Source organism: Calidris pugnax, unplaced genomic scaffold, assembly GCF_001431845.1.
Source record: "Calidris pugnax isolate Ruff unplaced genomic scaffold, ASM143184v1 scaffold215, whole genome shotgun sequence".
In the NCBI taxonomy this organism is placed as follows: Eukaryota; Metazoa; Chordata; class Aves; order Charadriiformes; family Scolopacidae; genus Calidris; species Calidris pugnax.
The window spans coordinates 419,070-442,372 of record NW_015090997.1 but is presented as its reverse complement, the minus strand read 5'-3'; the positions used below and the strand labels follow the sequence as shown (position 1 = coordinate 442,372).

At 48.1% G+C, this 23,303-nt stretch overlaps 2 protein-coding genes and 1 long non-coding RNA gene across 3 annotated transcripts in view; 1 reads left to right on the top strand and 2 right to left on the bottom strand.

The window, feature by feature from the left end:
• MFSD4 (major facilitator superfamily domain containing 4) overlaps positions 1-19,064 on the top strand; it is a 30,540-nt gene extending 11,476 nt beyond the window's left edge. Inside the window, exons 4-10 of the mRNA XM_014955450.1 lie at positions 1,934-2,102; positions 3,613-3,728; positions 4,927-5,100; positions 6,879-7,026; positions 14,273-14,343; positions 14,557-14,677; positions 17,899-19,064. Of these exons, the coding sequence (XP_014810936.1) occupies positions 1,934-2,102; positions 3,613-3,728; positions 4,927-5,100; positions 6,879-7,026; positions 14,273-14,343; positions 14,557-14,677; positions 17,899-17,963 (864 nt within the window). The 3' untranslated portion in view covers positions 17,964-19,064. The remainder of the gene's footprint in view (positions 1-1,933; positions 2,103-3,612; positions 3,729-4,926; positions 5,101-6,878; positions 7,027-14,272; positions 14,344-14,556; positions 14,678-17,898) is intronic.
• On the bottom strand, positions 12,710-19,451 carry LOC106895819. The gene is made up of 3 exons (XR_001413515.1): positions 19,220-19,451; positions 17,866-17,978; positions 12,710-13,127 (listed from the first exon to the last, which is right to left on the bottom strand). It is a non-coding gene; the product is annotated as an uncharacterized LOC106895819 (long non-coding RNA).
• A 553-nt stretch (positions 19,452-20,004) lies between these two features.
• ELK4 (ELK4, ETS-domain protein (SRF accessory protein 1)) overlaps positions 20,005-23,303 on the bottom strand; it is a 14,546-nt gene continuing 11,247 nt past the window's right edge. The window contains exons 7-9 of the mRNA XM_014955447.1: positions 22,388-22,454; positions 20,640-20,755; positions 20,005-20,105 (exon numbers count right to left, since the gene is read on the bottom strand). The gene's annotated coding sequence lies outside the window, so the exon portion shown is untranslated. The remainder of the gene's footprint in view (positions 20,106-20,639; positions 20,756-22,387; positions 22,455-23,303) is intronic.

The window sequence follows — 23,303 nt, the reverse complement described above, 5'->3', positions numbered from 1 at the left end:
GGGGGGGGGGGGGGGGGGGATTCTCCATACGTTTAAATCATGCCACGAGCCAACAAAAGGCAGGAAATTTGGAGCTAGAGCTCACACTTGCTCACAGACATGTAGAAAACAAGCGCTCGGCGGCTGGAGAGTGAGCTGTCACTTAGGATTTCCTGGCTTTCTCCCCCAGTTTGTTGCAGAATAAACAGCACTGGGTTGCGGCAGGAGGAGAAGGGAGGGCTGGCCAGGGGCAGACCCAACCTCCTTTGCTTCCCTCTGTTTTCTCTCCAAAAAAAAAATAAATACTAAAAAGAGCAAATCCCTCTGGGCTTGGAGGCACCACCGCATCGTGGGTGTGCGCAGGGAGCAGGCTCATCCCCGGGCACGTGGCAGCGAGGGAGGATGGTGATGGAGGGGCTGATGCTGTGGCTGCCGTGTGATGGATCCAGTGGGCAGGTACAAGCCCACGGTCCCCAAGTGTGTCAGCACCAGCTGGAAAGGCCTGACTGCAGGGAATGGTGCTGGTGGGACTGGTGTGTTCTGGGAGCCTGTCTGGGGGTGGTTTCTAAGGCAGCGGCTGGAGGCTTCTTGCTGAAAAGTCCCCGGTCCCTCTGCACAGGTTTGGGACTGGTGTGTGCTGGGAACCTGTCTGGGGGGGGTTTCTAAGGCAGAAGCTGGAGGCTTCTTGCTGAAAATCCCCAGTGCCTCTGCAGAGGCTGCACCGAGGGGCTGTTTGGGGGGGGGGGGGGGGATTCTCCATACGTTTAAATCATGCCACGAGCCAACAAAAGGCAGGAAATTTGGAGCTAGAGCTCACACTTGCTCACAGACATGTAGAAAACAAGCGCTCGGCGGCTGGAGAGTGAGCTGTCACTTAGGATTTCCTGGCTTTCTCCCCCAGTTTGTTGCAGAATAAACAGCGCTGGGTTGCGGCAGGAGGAGAAGGGAGGGCTGGCCAGGGGCAGACCCAACCTCCTTTGCTTCCCTCTGTTTTCTCTCCAAAAAAAAAATAAATACTAAAAAGAGCAAATCCCTCTGGGCTTGGAGGCACCACCGCATCGTGGGTGTGCGCAGGGAGCAGGCTCATCCCCGGGCACGTGGCAGCGAGGGAGGATGGTGATGGAGGGGCTGATGCTGTGGCTGCCGTGTGATGGATCCAGTGGGCAGGTACAAGCCCACGGTCCCCAAGTGTGTCAGCACCAGCTGGAAAGGCCTGACTGCAGGGAATGGTGCTGGTGGGACTGGTGTGTTCTGGGAGCCTGTCTGGGGGTGGTTTCTAAGGCAGCGGCTGGAGGCTTCTTGCTGAAAAGTCCCCGGTCCCTCTGCACAGGTTGCACCGAGGGGCTGTTTGAAGCCTGGGAACCACCATCTCATCTCTTAGGAGATGCTGAGCAACCTCTGCTCGTGGCTGGAGATGGGCAAAGAGGTCTTAGAGCAGCTTGCTCTTCTCTCGTGAAGAAATCCAGCCACAGAAAGTCTCCCATTAAAACTCTCTGTAGGCAAAAACTACTTCTTTATTTTATCCTTTGGGCCAAAGGCTTGGAAACCAGAACATTTTGGTTTTGAAGGACTGGTATGGTGCTTCGTGAGGGTTGTGTTTCAGGTGCCTTCTGTTCCAGGGTCCCTGTTCCCCATTCTAGGTGAATGGTCCCCAGCCCACCCAGCACCCCACAGGGACGGGCAGGAGGTTCCCCAGCTGTGCTCCAGATGAGGAGTCCTTGCTCTCAACTTCCTTCTATTTTTCCCTCCCTCCCAGCTCTCCCAACAAGCCTCCATCCCTCCTGCAGTGGCTCCTTACCCTGTTCCCATCCTCTGTCCTTGCTCTTGGAGGTCAATTCGGGCACGTCCAGTGCAAATGCTGAGTGTAGCTTCCTAAAAGGCTTTTGGAACGGGGGAACTGGACTGTATTTTGTGTGAGGCTCGTGCTTACCTGCCCCTCTCTGTTCCTCCCCAGCTGCCAGTCCCCATCGCCGTGTTTTTCTTGCTCTACAAGGAGAGGATGGTGCCCTGCTTCAACGGCAGCAGCCACCCGCTGCTCTCGGCCGACGAGCTGGCCATGGAGACACGACCTGGGGAGAAGGACGATCTCTCCACCACTGTGCAGAGACCCCAGGCAGCAGGAGGTGAGCTGGGGGCACCTCTCTTACGGGTTTGGAGGGATGGGGGAAGGTGATCAGGGGGAGAAAAAGCCATATTTCTGAGTGTCTCGGAGTTTAACAAGAGATCCATCCCTATTGTCTAAGAAGGAAACTTCCCAAAGTGTACATGTGAGTGTAACCCAGAAATATCCAAATAATCTAAACATAATTTGGTGCTCAGTTGCCCTCAAATTAGGTAGGACCATAAGCCCTGGCCAGAGATTATTATCCTGCCGTTGGGACTCCAGGCTGCTTTTCTCCAAACTGCCCTAAAACTAAACCCAGGCTCCCGAGTCCTTTAAGCACCCGTGGAAGTCATCCCCCTTTATTTCCTTCTGGTTTGGGGTCAGGTTTTGAGCTGGTTCCACTGACTGTTCAGTTTAAAAGCGGTCATCACGCTGCAGAACACTGATTTTTATAAATCTGAAAGGCATAAGGACAGCGCCCTTGTTTGAGGGGAAAAGTTAAACTCCAGCAATAGTTTGCTCTTGAACTGGTGACTACACCCTGTCTTGGGGACAATAGAAATATTGTTCTTTGCTACCCAAGAGAAACATATCAAAGGAAACTCTTCAGCTAAATAGTGAATCTCAGAAGTAATTGTATTTTAGGGTCATCAGAGGAGTGTTTAGTGTTATTACAGAAGAGGTGGCTTCACCTGAACAATAAAAGGCAATTTTAGGGAATATTTGAAGGAGGAGGCAGTTAGAGATGTGGTGAGGTGCCGCAGGGAAGGATCCCTGGTGTCCCTAGGGGAGTGGGTTCTCTGGTGTCTGGTGAGGCTGTGCTTATCTGACAGCATTCCCTTTAGCCGAGGCACTGATGGATTCCTTCCTCAACCCTGCTGCCCATTTTCATACAACCCGCTGGAGCTTCAGGTTCTTCAGATTTCCATCTTCCTCTTCAATGCAGCTGAGGTTAATCCTTAGAGAAGCAGGAGGGCTGGATCCTGACTGCTGTGCTCTTTGACAGACACCTCTTTGCTGGCAAAACCCCCCAGAGTGAGGTCAAAACGTCCCAGAGTGAGGTGACAGGAGCTGTGTGTTCATCACACTCTTTGCCAAAGTTGGCTTGTTTGGTTAAATAGGATTTATCCAAGGAATGGGAGCTCTCCTGGGCAGGACTCTCCTGTGTCGGTGGTACCCAGGATGAGGGGCTCTGAGCTGTGGTCGGATGGGCTTGTTTCTAGTGACTGTAAGAGTGGGGCCAGCAATTAGCTGCTCCTAATTGGAAAGCAGCTCCAATAAGAGAAGCAGCAAGTATCCTGGAGAGCTAGGATCCCATAAGCATATCCATCTTCCCTCTCAAAGTGTAGAGGTAGGTAAAGAAGCAGCTGTGCCAGCAGAGGTTAGCCGTGCTCCACGTTGTTCACTGTCCTCTGTGAATCTCTGTTGTGCAGCTTGAGTGCAAAATAAATCCCCATCGTGGGCAGGCAACCACCCAGCCCCAGGGGGACGTTCCAGCTAAGTGTGTGCTTTGCATTGTTTCTCACCAGGTCATGATGACTTATTTAGCTGCTGCCAAAGCAAAAACTTCAGAGGGGCTTCTTACACCTACTTCGCAGTCCACATCACTGGGGCTCTTGTTCTCTTCATGACTGATGGGATTGTGGTGAGTTCAGCTGATGGAGGGATCTTCTCTGAGCAAAGCTACACGGCTTTCTTCCTTCTAAAACCGCTTGTAACAGCCCAAACCCAGCACGTGTCCTCTGCCTGCGGCGGTCTGGGTCCCAAAGTCACTCGTTGGAAGCTAATTGCATCAGGCTGAGAGGTGTCCCTGCTTCTTGGGAGGGTTTTGTGGCTTCTCCAAGGCTCTGTGGTGTTGCAGCTGGGTTGCTACTCACCCAGCCAGCACGGAGCTGGAGGTGTGATGTTGCCTGTGTGTACGCAGGGGAGGTCTCTTCTCGCTTCAGCCAAGGGGCAAGAACAGCTTCACTTTATTTCATAACAAATGGTGGCTCTTTGTTTGATGGGTCTCCTGAGCCCTCAGAATCCAAGCTGAGAGTGTGCAGGGATGGTCCTCTCTGTAGTGGCCTGGTAGAGTGTCCCTGGCCGGTGCGGTCACTCCGGGGTTCCCTGGGTGCAGCCCTTCTGCCCAGGTGAGGAAGGCTCACTCTTGGCTGGCAAGTTGCTGTTATTTTCTTCCAACAGTTTTGTCTCCGGTCCCCACCTGATAAAACACTGCTGGGTCTCAGCAGGGCATTAGATAGGATCCTGAAAAATGAGTGGGGTCACACAGAGCAGCTCTCAGACAGGGGAACCTTCCAGGGTCTCCATCTTCAAGGTCACAGAATCACAGAATGATATGGGGTTGGAAGGGACCTCTGGAGATCGTCTAGTCCAACCCCCTGCCAAAGCAGGGCCACCCACAGCAGGTCCCACAGGAACGTGTCCAGGTGGGGTTTGAATGTCTCCAGAGAAGGAGACTCCACCACCTCCCTGGGCAGCCTCGTGATATGTTTTGAGAGTTTGAAATTCCAAATTGCAATTCCAAAAAGACAAGGTGGTCCCCAGGGAAGAGAGTGTCTCTGCAGACAGGAGCTTAGCAGGCATTTTACCGAGTAATGCTGTTAACTCTTGCCCTTTTAGGGGAGCTTAAGTCCCATGTTCTACTGCTGGGGGGAGCCCATCTCCAGCTGCAAACCCTTGGGAGAAAGAGTCACTGAGATTTGGTAGCAAATCCATAGTGATTTGGAGTGTCACTCCATAGGAGTGACACTATCGTGGCTAACTGAGGGACAGGATGAAGTTGAAGTTGGGAAGCCTGTTAAGTCCTCACATCCTGACGTGCTGCTCTGTTCTCCCCCCAGGGCGAGTACTCGGGCTTCGTGTACAGCTACGCGGTGGAGGAGCCCCTCTCGGTGGTACACAAAGTGGCCGGGTACCTGCCCAGCCTCTTCTGGGGCTTCATCACGTTGGGCAGGCTCATCTCCATCCCCATCTCCTACCGCATGAAGCCGGCCACGATGGTCTTCATCAACGTGGTAAGGCTGGGTTGGTTTTTTTTACTATGTTTTTCTTCTCTTTGCCTCCAAGATGCTCTTTAGCTTTGGGTTTCATCTTGGGAGCGACTTTCGTGCTGTTCTTGGGGTACGACTTGATTGTGCCCCTTTCCTGAGCCTGCACCTCAATTAATTGAAGGTTAGATCTGTGGAAGCTCCTAGTAAAGCATCTGCCAACTTGATTTATTTTGCACGCTGTTTTCTCTGGCGTCTACAGGGAAATTACTGCCTGTGTTAGCTGTGGGAAAGGGAAGGAGGATAGCTCAGCGGAGTCACTACTTAAACTGTAGCAGTTGTCAAAGAAACTAACGTGATGTGAGATGCTTAAATTAATAAAACACGTTCACTTGAAGAAAGGGGAAGGAATCCTTTAAGGATATGGAAGAAAGATGCATGTAAGGATGTGGCAGACAATAGGGAGGGAGCTGTTCCCATTCACACTTGTTGGAAAATAAGAAACAAGTGAAAAGACAGTTAATTTACAGCTTATTTAAACCCGAAGTTATTATTTCAGTAGCAAGCTTCACAGTTAATATTGCAAGGCCAAGAAGCTATAATGGGGTGGTGATAGAACAGGAGAGACAGTTCCCATTGGGGTGTTGTGAAGATCGAAGCTATAATGGGGTGGTGATAGAACAGGACAGTTCCCATTGGGATGTTGTGAAGACTTGGGCAGGGGCTCAGCACCTTCCTGAAGGTCCTTTAAAAACTGAGCTTAGATACCAACAGATAGGCATTTGTTTTAAAAATGAGTGGTTTTTTTGGCTGTAATCTCCTACTTCAGCACATAGTCCCTATTAGAGGGGAGCAGGGAAGCTCAGCTCCAGCAGGTCCGTGGCAGGTACCTGATATGGACATCCCCATCCAGCTCCTCGATGCAGACCACCAACTTTAGCCCTTGTCCAAACTCTTAGCAAACCTGAGGACAGGACTGCTTTCCCTGCTGATGATATTTGGAGAGAAGAGTGAAATGCCTCCAGCCTTGAATGGAAGTCTTCTCTCTGCCCCTTAAAGGCAATGGTGGTATCATCCAAGGTCAAAGTCTCCCTTGACTGACACTGAACCCTTTGTGAGTGGGCTCTGCTGGATGCGGCACCATCACCGATGCTGGGAGTCACTCCAGCAAAGTGCAGCTTGAATTCTATTTCTATAGACTCCCAATTGTACATGCACACACCCGTAACGAGGGCCTAAACAATTAAGGAACAGTAATTGGGGCTGGTTTTGCAGAGCTCCCTCTGCTGACTCCGTGGCCACGACTGAACTTCGTGCTGCCCGGATGGTTCTGCTGCCGCTCGCAGCGGGGAGAGGCAGTTTATTTAAAGGTAGTTGGCCCGGTGGTTTCTAGGCAGTGACTGGTTTCTAGGCAGTTATTGAGAGTGAGTTAATTCTTTAACCTGCTGAATAAGACTTATTAGTGATTGAGATGTAAATATTCTGGAGGTAGCAGCACTATCACATTTAAAGCTGCAGAGGAAAAGTGTTTTTTCAGGTATGATCTCTACCTAATGAAGCGGAGATTTAAGTACCAAGTTATGAAGCCCTGTTATAAAAAGTACCAAATTCTGTACTGTAAAGGTAGATGGATTTTATTTGGCTGGTTACTGCAGCTGTTCAGACAGAGATTGTCATCTCTTTTCAGTATTGTTTATTTTTTTGCAGAGAACAGTCTGGAAAAGAAAATAAACATCTAGAGCCTATTGCAACTCAGCATTTCCCATCTCCCTGACCACTTGTGTGTGTGTGTGTCTTGTCCACAGGTTGGAGTCCTCATCACCTTCCTCCTGCTCCTGATTTTCTCCTACAGCGTTGTCTTCTTGTTCGTGGGGACGGCGTCGCTGGGGCTGTTCCTCAGCAGCACGTTCCCCAGCATGTTGGCCTACACTGAGGACATCCTGCAGTACAGAGGTGAGCAGGGATTTGAGCTCTGATGATACCATCACACCCAGCACCTCCTTCCCTCCTCCTCTGGGATGTCCAGGAGGCCTGGAAGAAAGATTTTGACTTCTGAATGCAATGTTTATTCAAGCTTGTAGTCAGAAAATGCTCAGAGGGCTGGAGCACCTCTCTGATGAAGACAGGCTGAGGGAATTGGGGGTGTTCAGCCTGGAGAAGAGAAGGCTCCAGGGAGACTTTATAACAGCCTTTCAGTCCTTGAAGGGGGCTACAGGAGAGCTGGGGAGGGACTCTTTATAAGGGAGTGGAGCGATAGGACAAGGGGTAACGGTTTTAAATTGAAAGAGGGGAGATTTAGATTAGATACCAGAAATAAATTCTTTGCTGTGAGGGTGGTGAGACCTGGGAACCACCATCTCATCTCTTAGGAGATGCTGAGCAACCTCTGCTCGTGGCTGGAGATGGGCAAAGAGGTCTTAGAGCAGCTTGCTCTTCTCTCGTGAAGAAATCCAGCCACAGAAAGTCTCCCATTAAAACTCTCTGTAGGCAAAAACTACTTCTTTATTTTATCCTTTGGGCCAAAGGCTTGGAAACCAGAACATTTTGGTTTTGAAGGACTGGTATGGTGCTTCGTGAGGGTTGTGTTTCAGGTGCCTTCTGTTCCAGGGTCCCTGTTCCCCATTCTAGGTGAATGGTCCCCAGCCCACCCAGCACCCCACAGGGATGGGCAGGAGGTTCCCCAGCCGTGCTCCAGATCAGGAGTCCTTGCTCTCAACTTCCTTCTATTTTTCCCTCCCTCCCAGCTCTCCCAACAAGCCTCCATCCCTCCTGCAGTGGCTCCTTACCCTGTTCCCATCCTCTGTCCTTGCTCTTGGAGGTCAATTCGGGCACGTCCAGTGCAAATGCTGAGTGTAGCTTCCTAAAAGGCTTTTGGAACGGGGGAACTGGACTGTATTTTGTGTGAGGCTCGTGCTTACCTGCCCCTCTCTGTTCCTCCCCAGCTGCCAGTCCCCATCGCCGTGTTTTTCTTGCTCTACAAGGAGAGGATGGTGCCCTGCTTCAACGGCAGCAGCCACCCGCTGCTCTCGGCCGACGAGCTGGCCATGGAGACACGACCTGGGGAGAAGGACGATCTCTCCACCACTGTGCAGAGACCCCAGGCAGCAGGAGGTGAGCTGGGGGCACCTCTCTTACGGGTTTGGAGGGATGGGGGAAGGTGATCAGGGGGAGAAAAAGCCATATTTCTGAGTGTCTCGGAGTTTAACAAGAGATCCATCCCTATTGTCTAAGAAGGAAACTTCCCAAAGTGTACATGTGAGTGTAACCCAGAAATATCCAAATAATCTAAACATAATTTGGTGCTCAGTTGCCCTCAAATTAGGTAGGACCATAAGCCCTGGCCAGAGATTATTATCCTGCCGTTGGGACTCCAGGCTGCTTTTCTCCAAACTGCCCTAAAACTAAACCCAGGCTCCCGAGTCCTTTAAGCACCCGTGGAAGTCATCCCCCTTTATTTCCTTCTGGTTTGGGGTCAGGTTTTGAGCTGGTTCCACTGACTGTTCAGTTTAAAAGCGGTCATCACGCTGCAGAACACTGATTTTTATAAATCTGAAAGGCATAAGGACAGCGCCCTTGTTTGAGGGGAAAAGTTAAACTCCAGCAATAGTTTGCTCTTGAACTGGTGACTACACCCTGTCTTGGGGACAATAGAAATATTGTTCTTTGCTACCCAAGAGAAACATATCAAAGGAAACTCTTCAGCTAAATAGTGAATCTCAGAAGTAATTGTATTTTAGGGTCATCAGAGGAGTGTTTAGTGTTATTACAGAAGAGGTGGCTTCACCTGAACAATAAAAGGCAATTTTAGGGAATATTTGAAGGAGGAGGCAGTTAGAGATGTGGTGAGGTGCCGCAGGGAAGGATCCCTGGTGTCCCTAGGGGAGTGGGTTCTCTGGTGTCTGGTGAGGCTGTGCTTATCTGACAGCATTCCCTTTAGCCGAGGCACTGATGGATTCCTTCCTCAACCCTGCTGCCCATTTTCATACAACCCGCTGGAGCTTCAGGTTCTTCAGATTTCCATCTTCCTCTTCAATGCAGCTGAGGTTAATCCTTAGAGAAGCAGGAGGGCTGGATCCTGACTGCTGTGCTCTTTGACAGACACCTCTTTGCTGGCAAAACCCCCCAGAGTGAGGTCAAAACGTCCCAGAGTGAGGTGACAGGAGCTGTGTGTTCATCACACTCTTTGCCAAAGTTGGCTTGTTTGGTTAAATAGGATTTATCCAAGGAATGGGAGCTCTCCTGGGCAGGACTCTCCTGTGTCGGTGGTACCCAGGATGAGGGGCTCTGAGCTGTGGTCGGATGGGCTTGTTTCTAGTGACTGTAAGAGTGGGGCCAGCAATTAGCTGCTCCTAATTGGAAAGCAGCTCCAATAAGAGAAGCAGCAAGTATCCTGGAGAGCTAGGATCCCATAAGCATATCCATCTTCCTTCTCGAAGTGTAGAGGTAGGTAAAGAAGCAGCTGTGCCAGCAGAGGTGAGCCATGCTCTACGTTGCTCACTGTCCTCTGTGAATCTCTGTCGTGCAGCTTGAGTGCAAAATAAATCCCCATCATGGGCAGGCAACCACCCAGCCCCAGGGGGACATTCCAGCTAAGTGTGCTTTGCATTGTTTCTCACCAGGTCATGATGACTTATTTAGCTGCTGCCAAAGCAAAAACTTCAGAGGGGCTTCTTACACCTACTTCGCAGTCCACATCACTGGGGCTCTTGTTCTCTTCATGACTGATGGGATTGTGGTGAGTTCAGCTGATGGAGGGATCTTCTCTGAGCAAAGCTACACGGCTTTCTTCCTTCCAAAACCGCTTGTAACAGCCCAAACCCAGCACGTGTCCTCTGCCTGCGGCGGTCTGGGTCCCAAAGTCGCTCGTTGGAAGCTAATTGCATCAGGCTGAGAGGTGTCCCTGCTTCTTGGGAGGGTTTTGTGGCTTCTCCAAGGCTCTGTGGTGTTGCAGCTGGGTTGCTACTCACCCAGCCAGCACGGAGCTGGAGGTGTGATGTTGCCTGTGTGTACGCAGGGGAGGTCTCTTCTCGCTTCAGCCAAGGGGCAAGAACAGCTTCACTTTATTTCATAACAAATGGTGGCTCTTTGTTTGATGGGTCTCCTGAGCCCTCAGAATCCAAGCTGAGAGTGTGCAGGGATGGTCCTCTCTGTAGTGGCCTGGTAGAGTGTCCCTGGCCGGTGCGGTCACTCCGGGGTTCCATGGGTGCAGCCCTTCTGCCTGGGTGAGGAAGGCTCACTCTTGGCTGGCAAGTTGCTGTTATTTTCTTCCAACAGTTTTGTCTCCGGTCCCCACCTGATAAAACACTGCTGGGTCTCAGCAGGGCATTAGATAGGATCCTGAAAAATGAGTGGGGTCACACAGAGCAGCTCTCAGACAGGGGAACCTTCCAGGGTCTCCATCTTCAAGGTCACAGAATCACAGAATGATATGGGGTTGGAAGGGACCTCTGGAGATCGTCTAGTCCAACCCCCTGCCAAAGCAGGGCCACCCACAGCAGGTCCCACAGGAACGTGTCCAGGTGGGGTTTGAATGTCTCCAGAGAAGGAGACTCCACCACCTCCCTGGGCAGCCTCGTGATATGTTTTGAGAGTTTGAAATTCCAAATTGCAATTCCAAAAAGACAAGGTGGTCCCCAGGGAAGAATGTCTCTGCAGACAGGAGCTTAGCAGGCGTTTTACCGAGTAATGCTGTTAACTCTTGCCCTTTTAGGGGAGCTTAAGTCCCGTGTTCTACTGCTGGGGGGAGCCCGTCTCCAGGTGCAAACCCTTGGGAGCAAGAGTCACTGAGATTTGGTAGCAAATCCATAGTGATTTGGAGTGTCACTCCATAGGAATGACACTATCGTGGCTAACTGAGGGACAGGATGAAGTTGAAGTTGGGAAGCCTGTTAAGTCCTCACATCCTGACGTGCTGCTCTGTTCTCCCCCCAGGGCGAGTACTCGGGCTTCGTGTACAGCTACGCGGTGGAGGAGCCCCTCTCGGTGGTACACAAAGTGGCCGGGTACCTGCCCAGCCTCTTCTGGGGCTTCATCACGTTGGGCAGGCTCATCTCCATCCCCATCTCCTACCGCATGAAGCCGGCCACGATGGTCTTCATCAACGTGGTAAGGCTGGTTGTTTTTTTTTTTTTACTATGTTTTTCTTCTCTTTGCCTCCAAGATGCTCTTTAGCTTTGGGTTTCATCTTGGGAACGACTTCTGTGCTGTTCTTGGGGTACGACTTGATTGTGCCCCTTTCCTGAGCCTGCACCTCAATTAATTGAAGGTTAGATCTGTGGAAGCTCCTAGTAAAGCATCTGCCAACTTGATTTATTTTGCACGCTGTTTTCTCTGGCGTCTACAGGGAAATTACTGCCTGTGTTAGCTGTGGGAAAGGGAAGGAGGATAGCTCAGCGGAGTCACTACTTAAACTGTAGCAGTTGTCAAAGAAACTAACGTGATGTGAGATGCTTAAATTAATAAAACACGTTCACTTGAAGAAAGGGGAAGGAATCCTTTAAGGATATGGAAGAAAGATGCATGTAAGGATGTGGCAGACAATAGGGAGGGAGCTGTTCCCATTCACACTTGTTGGAAAATAAGAAACAAGTGAAAAGACAGTTAATTTACAGCTTATTTAAACCCGAAGTTATTATTTCAGTAGCAAGCTTCACAGTTAATATTGCAAGGCCAAGAAGCTATAATGGGGTGGTGATAGAACAGGAGAGACAGTTCCCATTGGGGTGTTGTGAAGATCTGGGCAGGGGCTCAGCACCTTCCTGAAGGTCCTTTAAAAACTGAGCTTAGATACCAACAGATAGGCATTTGTTTTAAAAATGAGTGGGTTTTTTTGGCTGTAATCTCCTACTTCAGCACATAGTCCCTATTAGAGGGGAGCAGGGAAGCTCAGCACCAGCAGATCTGTGGCAGGTACCTGATATGGACATCCCCATCCAGCTCCTCGATGCAGACCACCAACTTTAGCCCTTGTCCAAACTCTTAGCAAACCTGAGGACAGGACTGCTTTCCCTGCTGATGATATTTGGAGAGAAGAGTGAAATGCCTCCAGCCTTGAATGGAAGTCTTCTCTCTGCCCCTTAAAGGCAATGGTGGTATCATCCAAGGTCAAAGTCTCCCTTGACTGACACTGAACCCTTTGTGAGTGGGCTCTGCTGGATGCGGCACCATCACCGATGCTGGGAGTCACTCCAGCAAAGTGCAGCTTGAATTCTATTTCTATAGACTCCCAATTGTACATGCACACACCCGTAACGAGGGCCTAAACAATTAAGGAACAGTAATTGGGGCTGGTTTTGCAGAGCTCCCTCTGCTGACTCCGTGGCCACGACTGAACTTCGTGCTGCCCGGATGGTTCTGCTGCCGCTCGCAGCGGGGAGAGGCAGTTTATTTAAAGGTAGTTGGCCCGGTGGTTTCTAGGCAGTGACTGGTTTCTAGGCAGTTATTGAGAGTGAGTTAATTCTTTAACCTGCTGAATAAGACTTATTAGTGATTGAGATGTAAATATTCTGGAGGTAGCAGCACTATCACATTTAAAGCTGCAGAGGAAAAGTGTTTTTTCAGGTATGATCTCTACCTAATGAAGCGGAGATTTAAGTACCAAGTTATGAAGCCCTGTTATAAAAAGTACCAAATTCTGTACTGTAAAGGTAGATGGATTTTATTTGGCTGGTTACTGCAGCTGTTCAGACAGAGATTGTCATCTCTTTTCAGTATTGTTTATTTTTTTGCAGAGAACAGTCTGGAAAAGAAAATAAACATCTAGAGCCTATTGCAACTCAGCATTTCCCATCTCCCTGACCACTTGTGTGTGTGTGTGTCTTGTCCACAGGTTGGAGTCCTCATCACCTTCCTCCTGCTCCTGATTTTCTCCTACAGCGTTGTCTTCTTGTTCGTGGGGACGGCGTCGCTGGGGCTGTTCCTCAGCAGCACGTTCCCCAGCATGTTGGCCTACACTGAGGACATCCTGCAGTACAGAGGTGAGCAGGGATTTGAGCTCTGATGATACCATCACACCCAGCACCTCCTTCCCTCCTCCTCTGGGATGTCCAGGAGGCCTGGAAGAAAGATTTTGACTTCTGAATGCAATGTTTATTCAAGCTTGTAGTCAGAAAATGCTCAGAGGGCTGGAGCACCTCTCTGATGAAGACAGGCTGAGGGAATTGGGGGTGTTCAGCCTGGAGAAGAGAAGGCTCCAGGGAGACTTTATAACAGCCTTTCAGTCCTTGAAGGGGGCTACAGGAGAGCTGGGGAGGGACTCTTTATAAGGGAGTGGAGCGATAGGACAAGGGGTAATGGTTTTAAATTGAAAGAGGGGAGATTTAGATTAGATACCAGAAATAAATTCTTTGCTGTGAGGGTGGTGAGAGCCTGGCCCAGGTTGCCCAGAGAAGCTGTGGCTGCCCCATCCCTGGAGGGGTTCAAGGCCAGGTTGGAGGGGGCTTGGAGCAACCTGGGCTGGTGGGAGGTGTCCCTGCCCAGGGCAGGGGGTTGGAACTCCATGATCTTTAAGGTCCCTTCCAACTCTAACAATTCTATGAAAATCAGACCACACAAATCCTGGTTTCAGCGTACTGATAACTCCTGCAGGCAGGGATCCAGCCTGGTTCTTCATTTCCTGCAGCTTTAGGGCTCTTGGAGACTGACAGTGTCTGTGTTGGCCGTTTACAGGCAGCTAGTTTAGGAAATCTATCAGACCACACAAATCCTGGTTTCAGCGTACTGATAACTCCTGCAGGCAGGGATCCAGCCTGGTTCTTCATTTCCTGCAGCTTTAGGGCTCTTGGAGACTGACAGTGTCTGTGTTGGCCGTTTACAGGCAGCTAGTTTAGGAAATCATCACCCAGCTTATCAGCAAACTGAAAATCCTAGAGTTTGGCCAGCTCTTCCAGGAGGTCTCTGCCAACCTCCGTCTCTGGGGCAGCGATGCAGAAGAATGATGATCTTTCCAGCAAGAGGCAACATCACCTCTGCCAACAGAGACAAGCGGCAGGACAGGAGATGGTTATTTGGCTTAAACTTTTACCTTTCTGCACTACCGCAGGCTAGAAGAGGTGTTCCCAGCACTAGATGGGAACAAGCATTAAGTATTTGTGTATCTTGGATGGAGAGATCCAGGGAAGAGCAGCCTAAAGCAGCTCTGGCTGGTCCTGTTGGCTCTTTCACCCCTTCCCTGCCAACACCTTGTGCTGTTTCTTCACAGGCTGTGCCACAACCGTGTTAGTGACTGGAGCTGGAATTGGAGAGATGGTCCTACAGTTACTGGTGGGGTCGGTAAGTGGAGACAAGGAATGCCAAAACCTGACTGTGACCCTTAAATAGCAGCCTTAGTCCTGGTTTTGGAGAGGTGCTGGGGAAAATGACCGCATGACCCTTCAGCTACCCAACAGTGAAGCCCTTGCTGAATGCTGAGCAGGGATTTGAGTGCTATGATGACAAGTCTGGTCCCTATTTTTATTTATTTTTTTTTTTCCCCTCCAATTTCAGATCATACATGATCGGGGCAGCTACAGTTTCCTGGTCTGCGGGATGATCTTTGGAGGCTTGGCCTTTACCTTCTACGCTTTCCTCGTGTTTTTCCACAGGATGTACCCCAAGCCCTCGTCAGGTAAGAAAGCCCCAGCCCTCAGCCCTGCTTTGGCATGAAAGGAAGAGCAGCACATGCCTCAGCACACAGCCAGGGTGCAGCACTTCAGCAAAATGCAAGGAAATGGTTATTTTACTGCTGCTTCCTGCCCCCTCTTCCTGCTTTGACTTGCCCACAAAGCCTTGGCAGCCACAAATCAGGGTCTGCTTGCTTTTCTCTTGGAGAAACAAGGGGGGAAAAAAATAAATAGGAATGGGCTGTGGGTCACAGAGGAATTGTACGACACACAGGAGGCAAGTTGTGACAGCAACTGAGATAGCAGTGGGTATATAGTGCATATATCCCAATGCAGCCTGCACAAACTTCACTGTGCTGATCCCTGGCTAAAATCCAGGGAAAAGTGGGTTTGTCATCCCAAGGCAGCTGTCAGGCTCTTGAGAGCTCTTTATCCCACTGATAAAGGATTTATCTTGGGTATTGCCCCATTCTGCAGAAGTTACTTGCTTTTATCAGAACCTTTTATAAAGGAGCACTCTGTGACTGGCAAAAAAACTTGTCCAGGTTATTGGACATGGACCCTTTTTTTCCATGACCAGCCAAGTAAACGAGCAGTGTGGTGGGTGACAGACCAACAATATCTGTCTGGGAGAGCTCAAAATCACAGAATGACATGGGGTTGGAAGAGACCTCTGGAGATCTTCTAGTCCAACCCCCTGTCAGAGCAGGTCCACCAGAGCAGGTCCCACAGGAACGTGTCCAGGTGGGTTTGAATGTCTCCAGAGATGGAGACTCCACCACCTCTCTGGGCAGCCTCTGCCAGGGCTCTGCCACAAGTTCCTCCTCATGTTGGGATGGAACTTCTTATATTCAAGTTTGTGCCCATTTCCTCTTGTCCTGTCAAGAGGACACTCCTGAAAAAAGACTGGTCCCATCCTCCTGACACCCACCCTTTAAGCTTTTATAGGTGTTGATCAGATCCCCCCTCAGCCTTCTCTTCTCCAGACTAAACAGACCCACCCAGGTTGCCCAGAGAAGCTGTGGCTGCCCCATCCCTGGAGGGGTTCAAGGCCGGGTTGGAGGGGGCTTGGAGCAACCTGGTCTGGTGGGAGGTGTCCCTGCCCAGGGCAGGGGGTTGGAACTCCATGATCTTTAAGGTCCCTTCCAACTCTAACCATTCTATCAGACCACACAAATCCTGGTTTCAGCGTACTGATAACTCCTGCAGGCAGGGATCCAGCCTGGTTCTTCATTTCCTGCAGCTTTAGGGCTCTTGGAGACTGACAGTGTCTGTGTTTACAGGCAGCTAGTTTAGGAAACCATCACCCAGCTTATCAGCAAACTGAAAATCCTAGAGTTTGGCCAGCTCTTCCAGGAGGTCTCTGCCAACCTCCGTCTCTGGGGCAGCGATGCAGAAGAATGACGATCTTTCCAGCAAGAGGCAACATCACCTCTGCCAACAGAGACAAGCGGCAGGACAGGAGATGGTTATTTGGCTTAAACTTTTACCTTTCTGCACTACCGCAGGCTAGAAGAGGTGTTCCCAGCACTAGATGGGAACAAGCATTAAGTATTTGTGTATCTTGGATGGAGAGATCCAGGGAAGAGCAGCCTAAAGCAGCTCTGGCTGGTCCTGTTGGCTCTTTCACCCCTTCCCTGCCAACACCTTGTGCTGTTTCTTCACAGGCTGTGCCACAACCGTGTTAGTGACTGGAGCTGGAATTGGAGAGATGGTCCTACAGTTACTGGTGGGGTCGGTAAGTGGAGACAAGGAATGCCAAAACCTGACTGTGACCCTTAAATAGCAGCCTTAGTCCTGGTTTTGGAGAGGTGCTGGGGAAAATGACCGCATGACCCTTCAGCTACCCAACAGTGAAGCCCTTGCTGAATGCTGAGCAGGGATTTGAGTGCTATGATGACAAGTCTGGTCCCTATTTTTATTTATTTTTTTTTTTCCCCTCCAATTTCAGATCATACATGATCGGGGCAGCTACAGTTTCCTGGTCTGCGGGATGATCTTTGGAGGCTTGGCCTTTACCTTCTACGCTTTCCTCGTGTTTTTCCACAGGATGTACCCCAAGCCCTCGTCAGGTAAGAAAGCCCCAGCCCTCAGCCCTGCTTTGGCATGAAGGGAAGAGCAGCACATGCCTCAGCACACAGCCAGGGTGCAGCACTTCAGCAAAATGCAAGGAAATGGTTATTTTACTGCTGCTTCCTGCCCCCTCTTCCTGCTTTGACTTGCCCACAAAGCCTTGGCAGCCACAAATCAGGGTCTGCTTGCTTTTCTCTTGGAGAAACAAGGGGGGAAAAAAATAAATAGGAATGGGCTGTGGGTCACAGAGGAATTGTACGACACACAGGAGGCAAGTTGTGACAGCAACTGAGATAGCAGTGGGTATATAGTGCATATATCCCAATGCAGCCTGCACAAACTTCACTGTGCTGATCCCTGGCTAAAATCCAGGGAAAGCAAGTTGTGACAGCAACTGAGATAGCAGTGAGAATATAGTGTATATATCCCCAATACAGCCTGCACAAGCTTCCCTGCACTGATCCATGGCTAAAATCCAGGGAACAGTGGGTTTGTCATCCCAAGGCAGCTGTCAGGCTCTTGAGAGCTCTTTATCCCACTGATAAAGGATTTATCTTGGGTATTGCCCCATTCTGCAGAAGTTACTCGCTTTTATCAGAACCTTTTATAAAGGAGCACTCTGTGACTGGCAAAAAAACTTGTCCAGGTTATTGGACATGGACCCTTTTTTTCCATGACCAGCCAAGTAAACGAGCAGTGTGGTGGGTGACAGACCAACAATATCTGTCTGGGAGAGCTCCAGTCCAACCCCCTGCCAGAGCAGGGCCACCCAGAGCAGGTCCCACAGGAACATGTCCAGGTGGGGTTTCAATGTCTCCAGAGAAGGAGACTCCACCACCTCTCTGGGCAGCCTCTGCCAGGGCTCTGCCACCCTCAAAGTGAAGAAGTTCTTCCTCATGTTTGGGTGGAACTTCTTGTATTCAAGTTTGTGCCCATTTCCTCTTGTCCTGTCCCCGGGCACCACTGAAAAAAGCCTGGCCCCATCCTCCTGACACCCACCCTTTAAGTATTTATAGGTGTTGATCTGATCCCCCCTCAGCCTTCTCTTCTCCAGACTAAACAGACCCAAGTCCCTCAGCCTTTCCTCAAGCATGTCCATGGAAAGGTTTAGAATCAGTACCTTCAGCTGAAGTGTCTTATGCCCATTTTTCAGATCTGGACGACGCCTCGCCTGACAAACCAGCAATAACGGATGACACGGGGCAGTACCAGCGCTGAGGGAGCAACCAAGCCCTAGAGAAGCAATAAAAACACCACACAATTAAGCATCTTACTCTTAAGGATGATTTCACACTTCAATGACTGAATCATGCAAGTTTTCTGCAATCAAAAGCACACTCGATTGGGTAAGTCGGAATCAAGAAAACATCCTAGAACATTGCGTCGAGCCAAGCACAAGCTGCCCATCTCACATCTTACCAAAAAACACCAGTGTCAGTGTCAGCCTGATGCTGCAGGACACAGCAGGGGTGACAGGGGACAGTCACTCCTGCAAACGAACATTTTTTACCAATTCAGGATGGAGGGAGGGGAAGGAAAAGGTTCTCTCTGTTCCACACACAAGACTGACTGTCTCCTGGCATAGCCAGTGAACTCAATAGATTTTTTATTTTTTTTTCTTTTGGCCTGTAATGGACAGAAGCCCCTACAATTCCCAGCACAGTTCTGGATTTGGATTCATTTTTGTGCAATGCTGACTCGAGGATCTGTCACCTCCACGGATACTTCCAAAGGGGAAAAAAATTATCCAATGGGTGGAACCCACCAGGCACACAGTGGTAGCAGGACCTATCGATATTTGCACAGTTAATTCCTGTATATTACACAGTATCAGACATGGTCACTAAGACAGTGTCTTATTCAGCATGCTAAGCCTTCTTGATTATTAAAATCATTAGCTTTTTTTATTTTTTTTTCTTTTAAGTCAAGAATGAGTTGTGCTGGTTTGTTTTGCTTTAGGTCACTAGTTGAGCTGCTCCAGTCTCAGTGTCTTTTAGGGTGGGTTTTTTTTATTACTAGCTTCCAGTTGAAGCTGAAACCAGAGGTATTTGGGAGCCAGCCTCCAGCTGCTTAATCTGTGCAATACTTATTATACCAGGTGCCTTCTGAAAGGTACTCTCATACCCCACGCATGACCCAAGCGCAAGCGATGGAGAAGGGACTGGCTTTAGACAAGCATAAAGCTACAAAACATCCCTTTCTTCAGTGAGTGATTGGACATCATGTACTTTTTGCTTTAACTGCTGTATGTGGATGTACATATGTACCTGTGTATATAAAGCAGTGTTTAATTAAAGGTGATTGATTGCTACATTCTCAGCGTGACTGGACTTGGGTAACTTAAGCTGTTTCTGGCCAAGATATTATCCACTGCTACTTTCACCAGTTCTAGCTTTCAAACTCAGACTGGATCTAACAGCTGGGTTAACTTTAAAGTGGTTTTTAGCATTTCTATTTTTCCAAGCAGACCTTACCTTCCATAAAAGATCTTCACAAGCTCCCAGGGGGTGGTGGTTCTGCAGAAAACAACTCTCAGAAGAGCAGACTTGTTCAATTATCTTCATATACCTGAAGCTGAACGCATGTAAGGTGGGAGATATAGATAGTTGAATTTTGGATTTAACTCATCATCCCCAGACTTTCAGGAGCCCCCCTGCCTCCCACCCACAGCAGTGGGTGCTGCAATTCTTCTCCAGCACCACAGGATGCCACTCTCCCTCTCCTTGAGACACCCAGAATGAAAATAGCATGTACTGCAAAACCCATCTGCAGCAAAAAAAAAAAAAACCACTTTTTTTTTATTACTAGCTTCCAGTTGAAGCTGAAACCAGAGGTATTTGGGAGCCAGCCTCCAGCTGCTTAATCTGTGCAATACTTATTATACCAGGTGCCTTCTGAAAGGTACTCTCATACCCCACGCATGACCCAAGCGCAAGCGATGGAGAAAGGACTGGCTTTAGACAAGCATAAAGCTACAAAACATCCCTTTCTTCAGTGAGTGATTGGACATCATGTACTTTTTGCTTTAACTGCTGTATGTGGATGTACATATGTACCTGTGTATATAAAGCAGTGTTTAATTAAAGGTGATTGATTGCTACATTCTCAGCATGACTGGACTTGGGTAATTTAAGCTGTTTCTGGCCAAGATTATCCACTGCTACTTTCACCAGTTCTAGCTTTCAAACTCAGACTGGATCTAACAGCTGGGTTAACTTAAAGTGGTTTTTAGCATTTCTATTTTTCCAAGCAGACCTTACCTTCCATAAAAGATCTTCACAAGCTCCCAGGGGGTGGTGGTTCTGCAGAAAACAACTCTCAGAAGAGCAGACTTGTTCAATTATCTTCATATACCTGAAGCTGAACGCATGTAAGGTGGGAGATATAGATAGTTGAATTTTGGATTTAACTCATCATCCCCAGACTTTCAGGAGCCCCCCTGCCTCCCACCCACAGCAGTGGGTGCTGCAATTCTTCTCCAGCACCACAGGATGCCACTCTCCCTCTCCTTGAGACACCCAGAATGAAAATAGCATGTACTGCAAAACCCATCTGCAGCAAAAAAAAAAAAAAAAAACCACCCCAATGTGTCATTAATTGAGCCCCTCCCACCATGACAGCATTCTCTCCATCCCCCCACAGAGGAAATGAGCATGAAACAATACAATGAGGGAGTTTATTTTGAAAGAAATCTACTCCCATGACGTAGGTATCACACCCCTGACTGTCAGCGATTAAAAAAAAAGTCCTTTGCAGATAATTCAGAGCTAAATGCTGCTCCCAGAATAACACTTCTTTTGTTAAAAGTGCACTTGACAAATCAAATCCCCACTTTGCTATCAGCACTATATATAAATATATATATATATACACACACAGAGTGGAGCTACTCACCAATAGGAATCTTCACCAGAAAAATACCTGATTTGGCAAAAACTGCTGTGCAGCACTAAAAAAATGAGGGAAAGCAGCTCTATCTCTCTCCGTTCCAGCACGATGTGATGGTGCCCCTGTTGGGAACAGGTTAATGCAAAGGCTGACAAACTCCCTTCAACAACCCCCCCTCAGCTGTGACTTTCAGTTTCCTCTACTGAAAAAAAAAGCACCCAAAAAGATCCGAAACTTTGTTAAAAATATTTATTTAAAAAAATACAATTGTTTTGCATGTCTGGTTGCACATAACTATTAACATATGATTGACTTGAATAATTTGCTACAATGCTTTTTTTTTTTTTTAAAGCCAGCTTGCATTATACAAAGCAAATCCCTCTGTCAGTTCTTACATAAAATAGTTTTCTTTAACTATTCCCACCCCGTTTTTTTTTTTTAAAAAAGATTGCAATACATTGATTTATTATTTTTTTTTTTGCACAAAAATTGAAGCAATAGAAAAGTCACCTGATTTCTCAGGAAAGACCTTCATGATGTTTGAATAACAACTGCCAATAGTTCATTACTTGGAAGCGTCCCTTACAGTGCACTTCCTCCAAAGTTATATTTTTGCATCTTAGGACTTTGCCTCCAAATTGTATTCAAGCCTGAAATGTGTTCAAATAACTGCGTATCTGCTATAAGCAAGTCGATCAGACTTTTTTTTTTGTTTTGGTTTTTTATTTTTCTCAATATGATATCAACATGCTGAAGGTCTTCCTAAATATATTCTCTTGGAAGGTTAAATAAAAGCAAATTTAGTAACACTGAACAATTACTGAAAACTTTGGCTATTTATGTACTTGCATTACATACCAGCATTTTTATTTATTTTTTTTTAAACACAATGGCATTAAGATACTCTTATTATAAGGTATTATTTTCAAAAAAAAGTCAGACTGAGAAGCTATTCTCTGCCAGGCAAGTTTACCCAACTGTAACGAGAGCACCAAAGCGGTGGAATTTACAGTTGTCTCTAAAAGACCGTGTCTAGAAAAAGTCTCCAGTTTAGGAAGTTGAGACACTCACTACAACATAACTCGCTTTGTCTCTTGACTTGGTACTATATATATATGCATATATATATATATATTTATATAAAAATGCAATTCTGTTCTGGAAAGAGTAACTGAAAGAGTTAGCTCTGCTGCTTTCAATGTCATTTTTATCACTGATGGGTCTAGTAAAATTTCAGGAAAGTAAAATGGAATCCCTTCCCGAGTTAAAGAGGAAATGAACCGGCATCAGTGTCAGCTGCTGCAGCGTGAATCCCCCCGCAGCCCCCATCTCCCCTGTGCAAAGAGCCCAGGGTAACCCCAAAATTCAGTTAGGAGGAAGAGAGACACTAAAGGCGTCAGAAAGTCACCTTCCAAAACAGATGTGCACTTGAGAAAGGAACAGAACAACAACTGTCACGCGTTACCACAGCTGATGAGGTTAAGTTCTCTAAAAATTTAAAGTTAAACTTCCCTCCCCTGACCCCCAGGGGGAAAGGGCAGAGAGCTCACCCCCCCCCAGGCGTGGGTCGGAGCAGCCCCCGTGAAGCCGAGGGCTCTGCTCTGATTTGGGAGCTTCTGGCCCAGGAGGGGCCCCCCTGGATTCTCAAAATTCCCCAGACAGAGTCTCACGCTGGCTAACGATCCCTCTCCAGAGTCCCAGATTAATTCCAGCTGTCCTAATATACATTAGGAGGAGACAACCACTCCCCTTACCCTATATGTTGCTAGAGTTTTATTCGTCTCGTTTATCCATCTCTATTATTAAGAATATACTTCTCAGCTATAAAAACAGAGGGGGGGGGAGAGATAAGCATTAAATGTGCTACTGTACTTATCACAAAACACTGTGACGTACATAAGGCCATCTGGTAACACTGCAACAGAATACAAACAAGATTTTAAAAGGGAGTTTTAGAATACAACTTTTAACTTTTTTTTTTTTTCTTAACTTTTCTTTTTTTAAAAACTACAATGAATAATCTCAACCCTGTTCACAGAGAAGTAACGTTAAAACTAGCACATCATATATAGAAAACTCTGTGCAACTGAACAACAGCAGAACAAAAAAAAGTCAACACAATCCTATAAAGCGGTTTTTCAAAGCCTGAAGGTTTAAGACATGCCAGCCAAAAAAAACACAACACATCTCAAGGAGCCTAGAGCAAACCCAGGTACTGTAACCCCCCCCCCTGCAGCACACAGCACACACCAGGACCCATGCAGAGGCCGTCCTCAAAGCCTTCCCGTGTTCAGAAAAAAAAATTAAAAAATTAAAAAAATAACCCTAAACAAAAAAAAAAGCCAAACATATTAAAAAACAGCTTCCAGTTATGAGCAGAGCGCTGCTGCCTGCACTGCTGAAGGAATTGAGCTCTTCCAGCCTCCCCTCTCCTCGCTGCCCCGCCACCCCCCCAGCCACTGGCCCCCTTAAAAAACCACTGTTTTCCGAAGGTTCGTGATTCTCCTGTCGCACCCCCTGCTAAAAACCCCTACTTTGAGATGAACACCTTCCGCAACGCGTGGTCTCAACAGAGAAGCAAGTGTTTTAAGTCAAAAAAAAAAAAAAAAAAAGAAGTCCAAACTTTTTTTCCATGAACATAAAATTATTCAAAGACACATTTAAGACAAC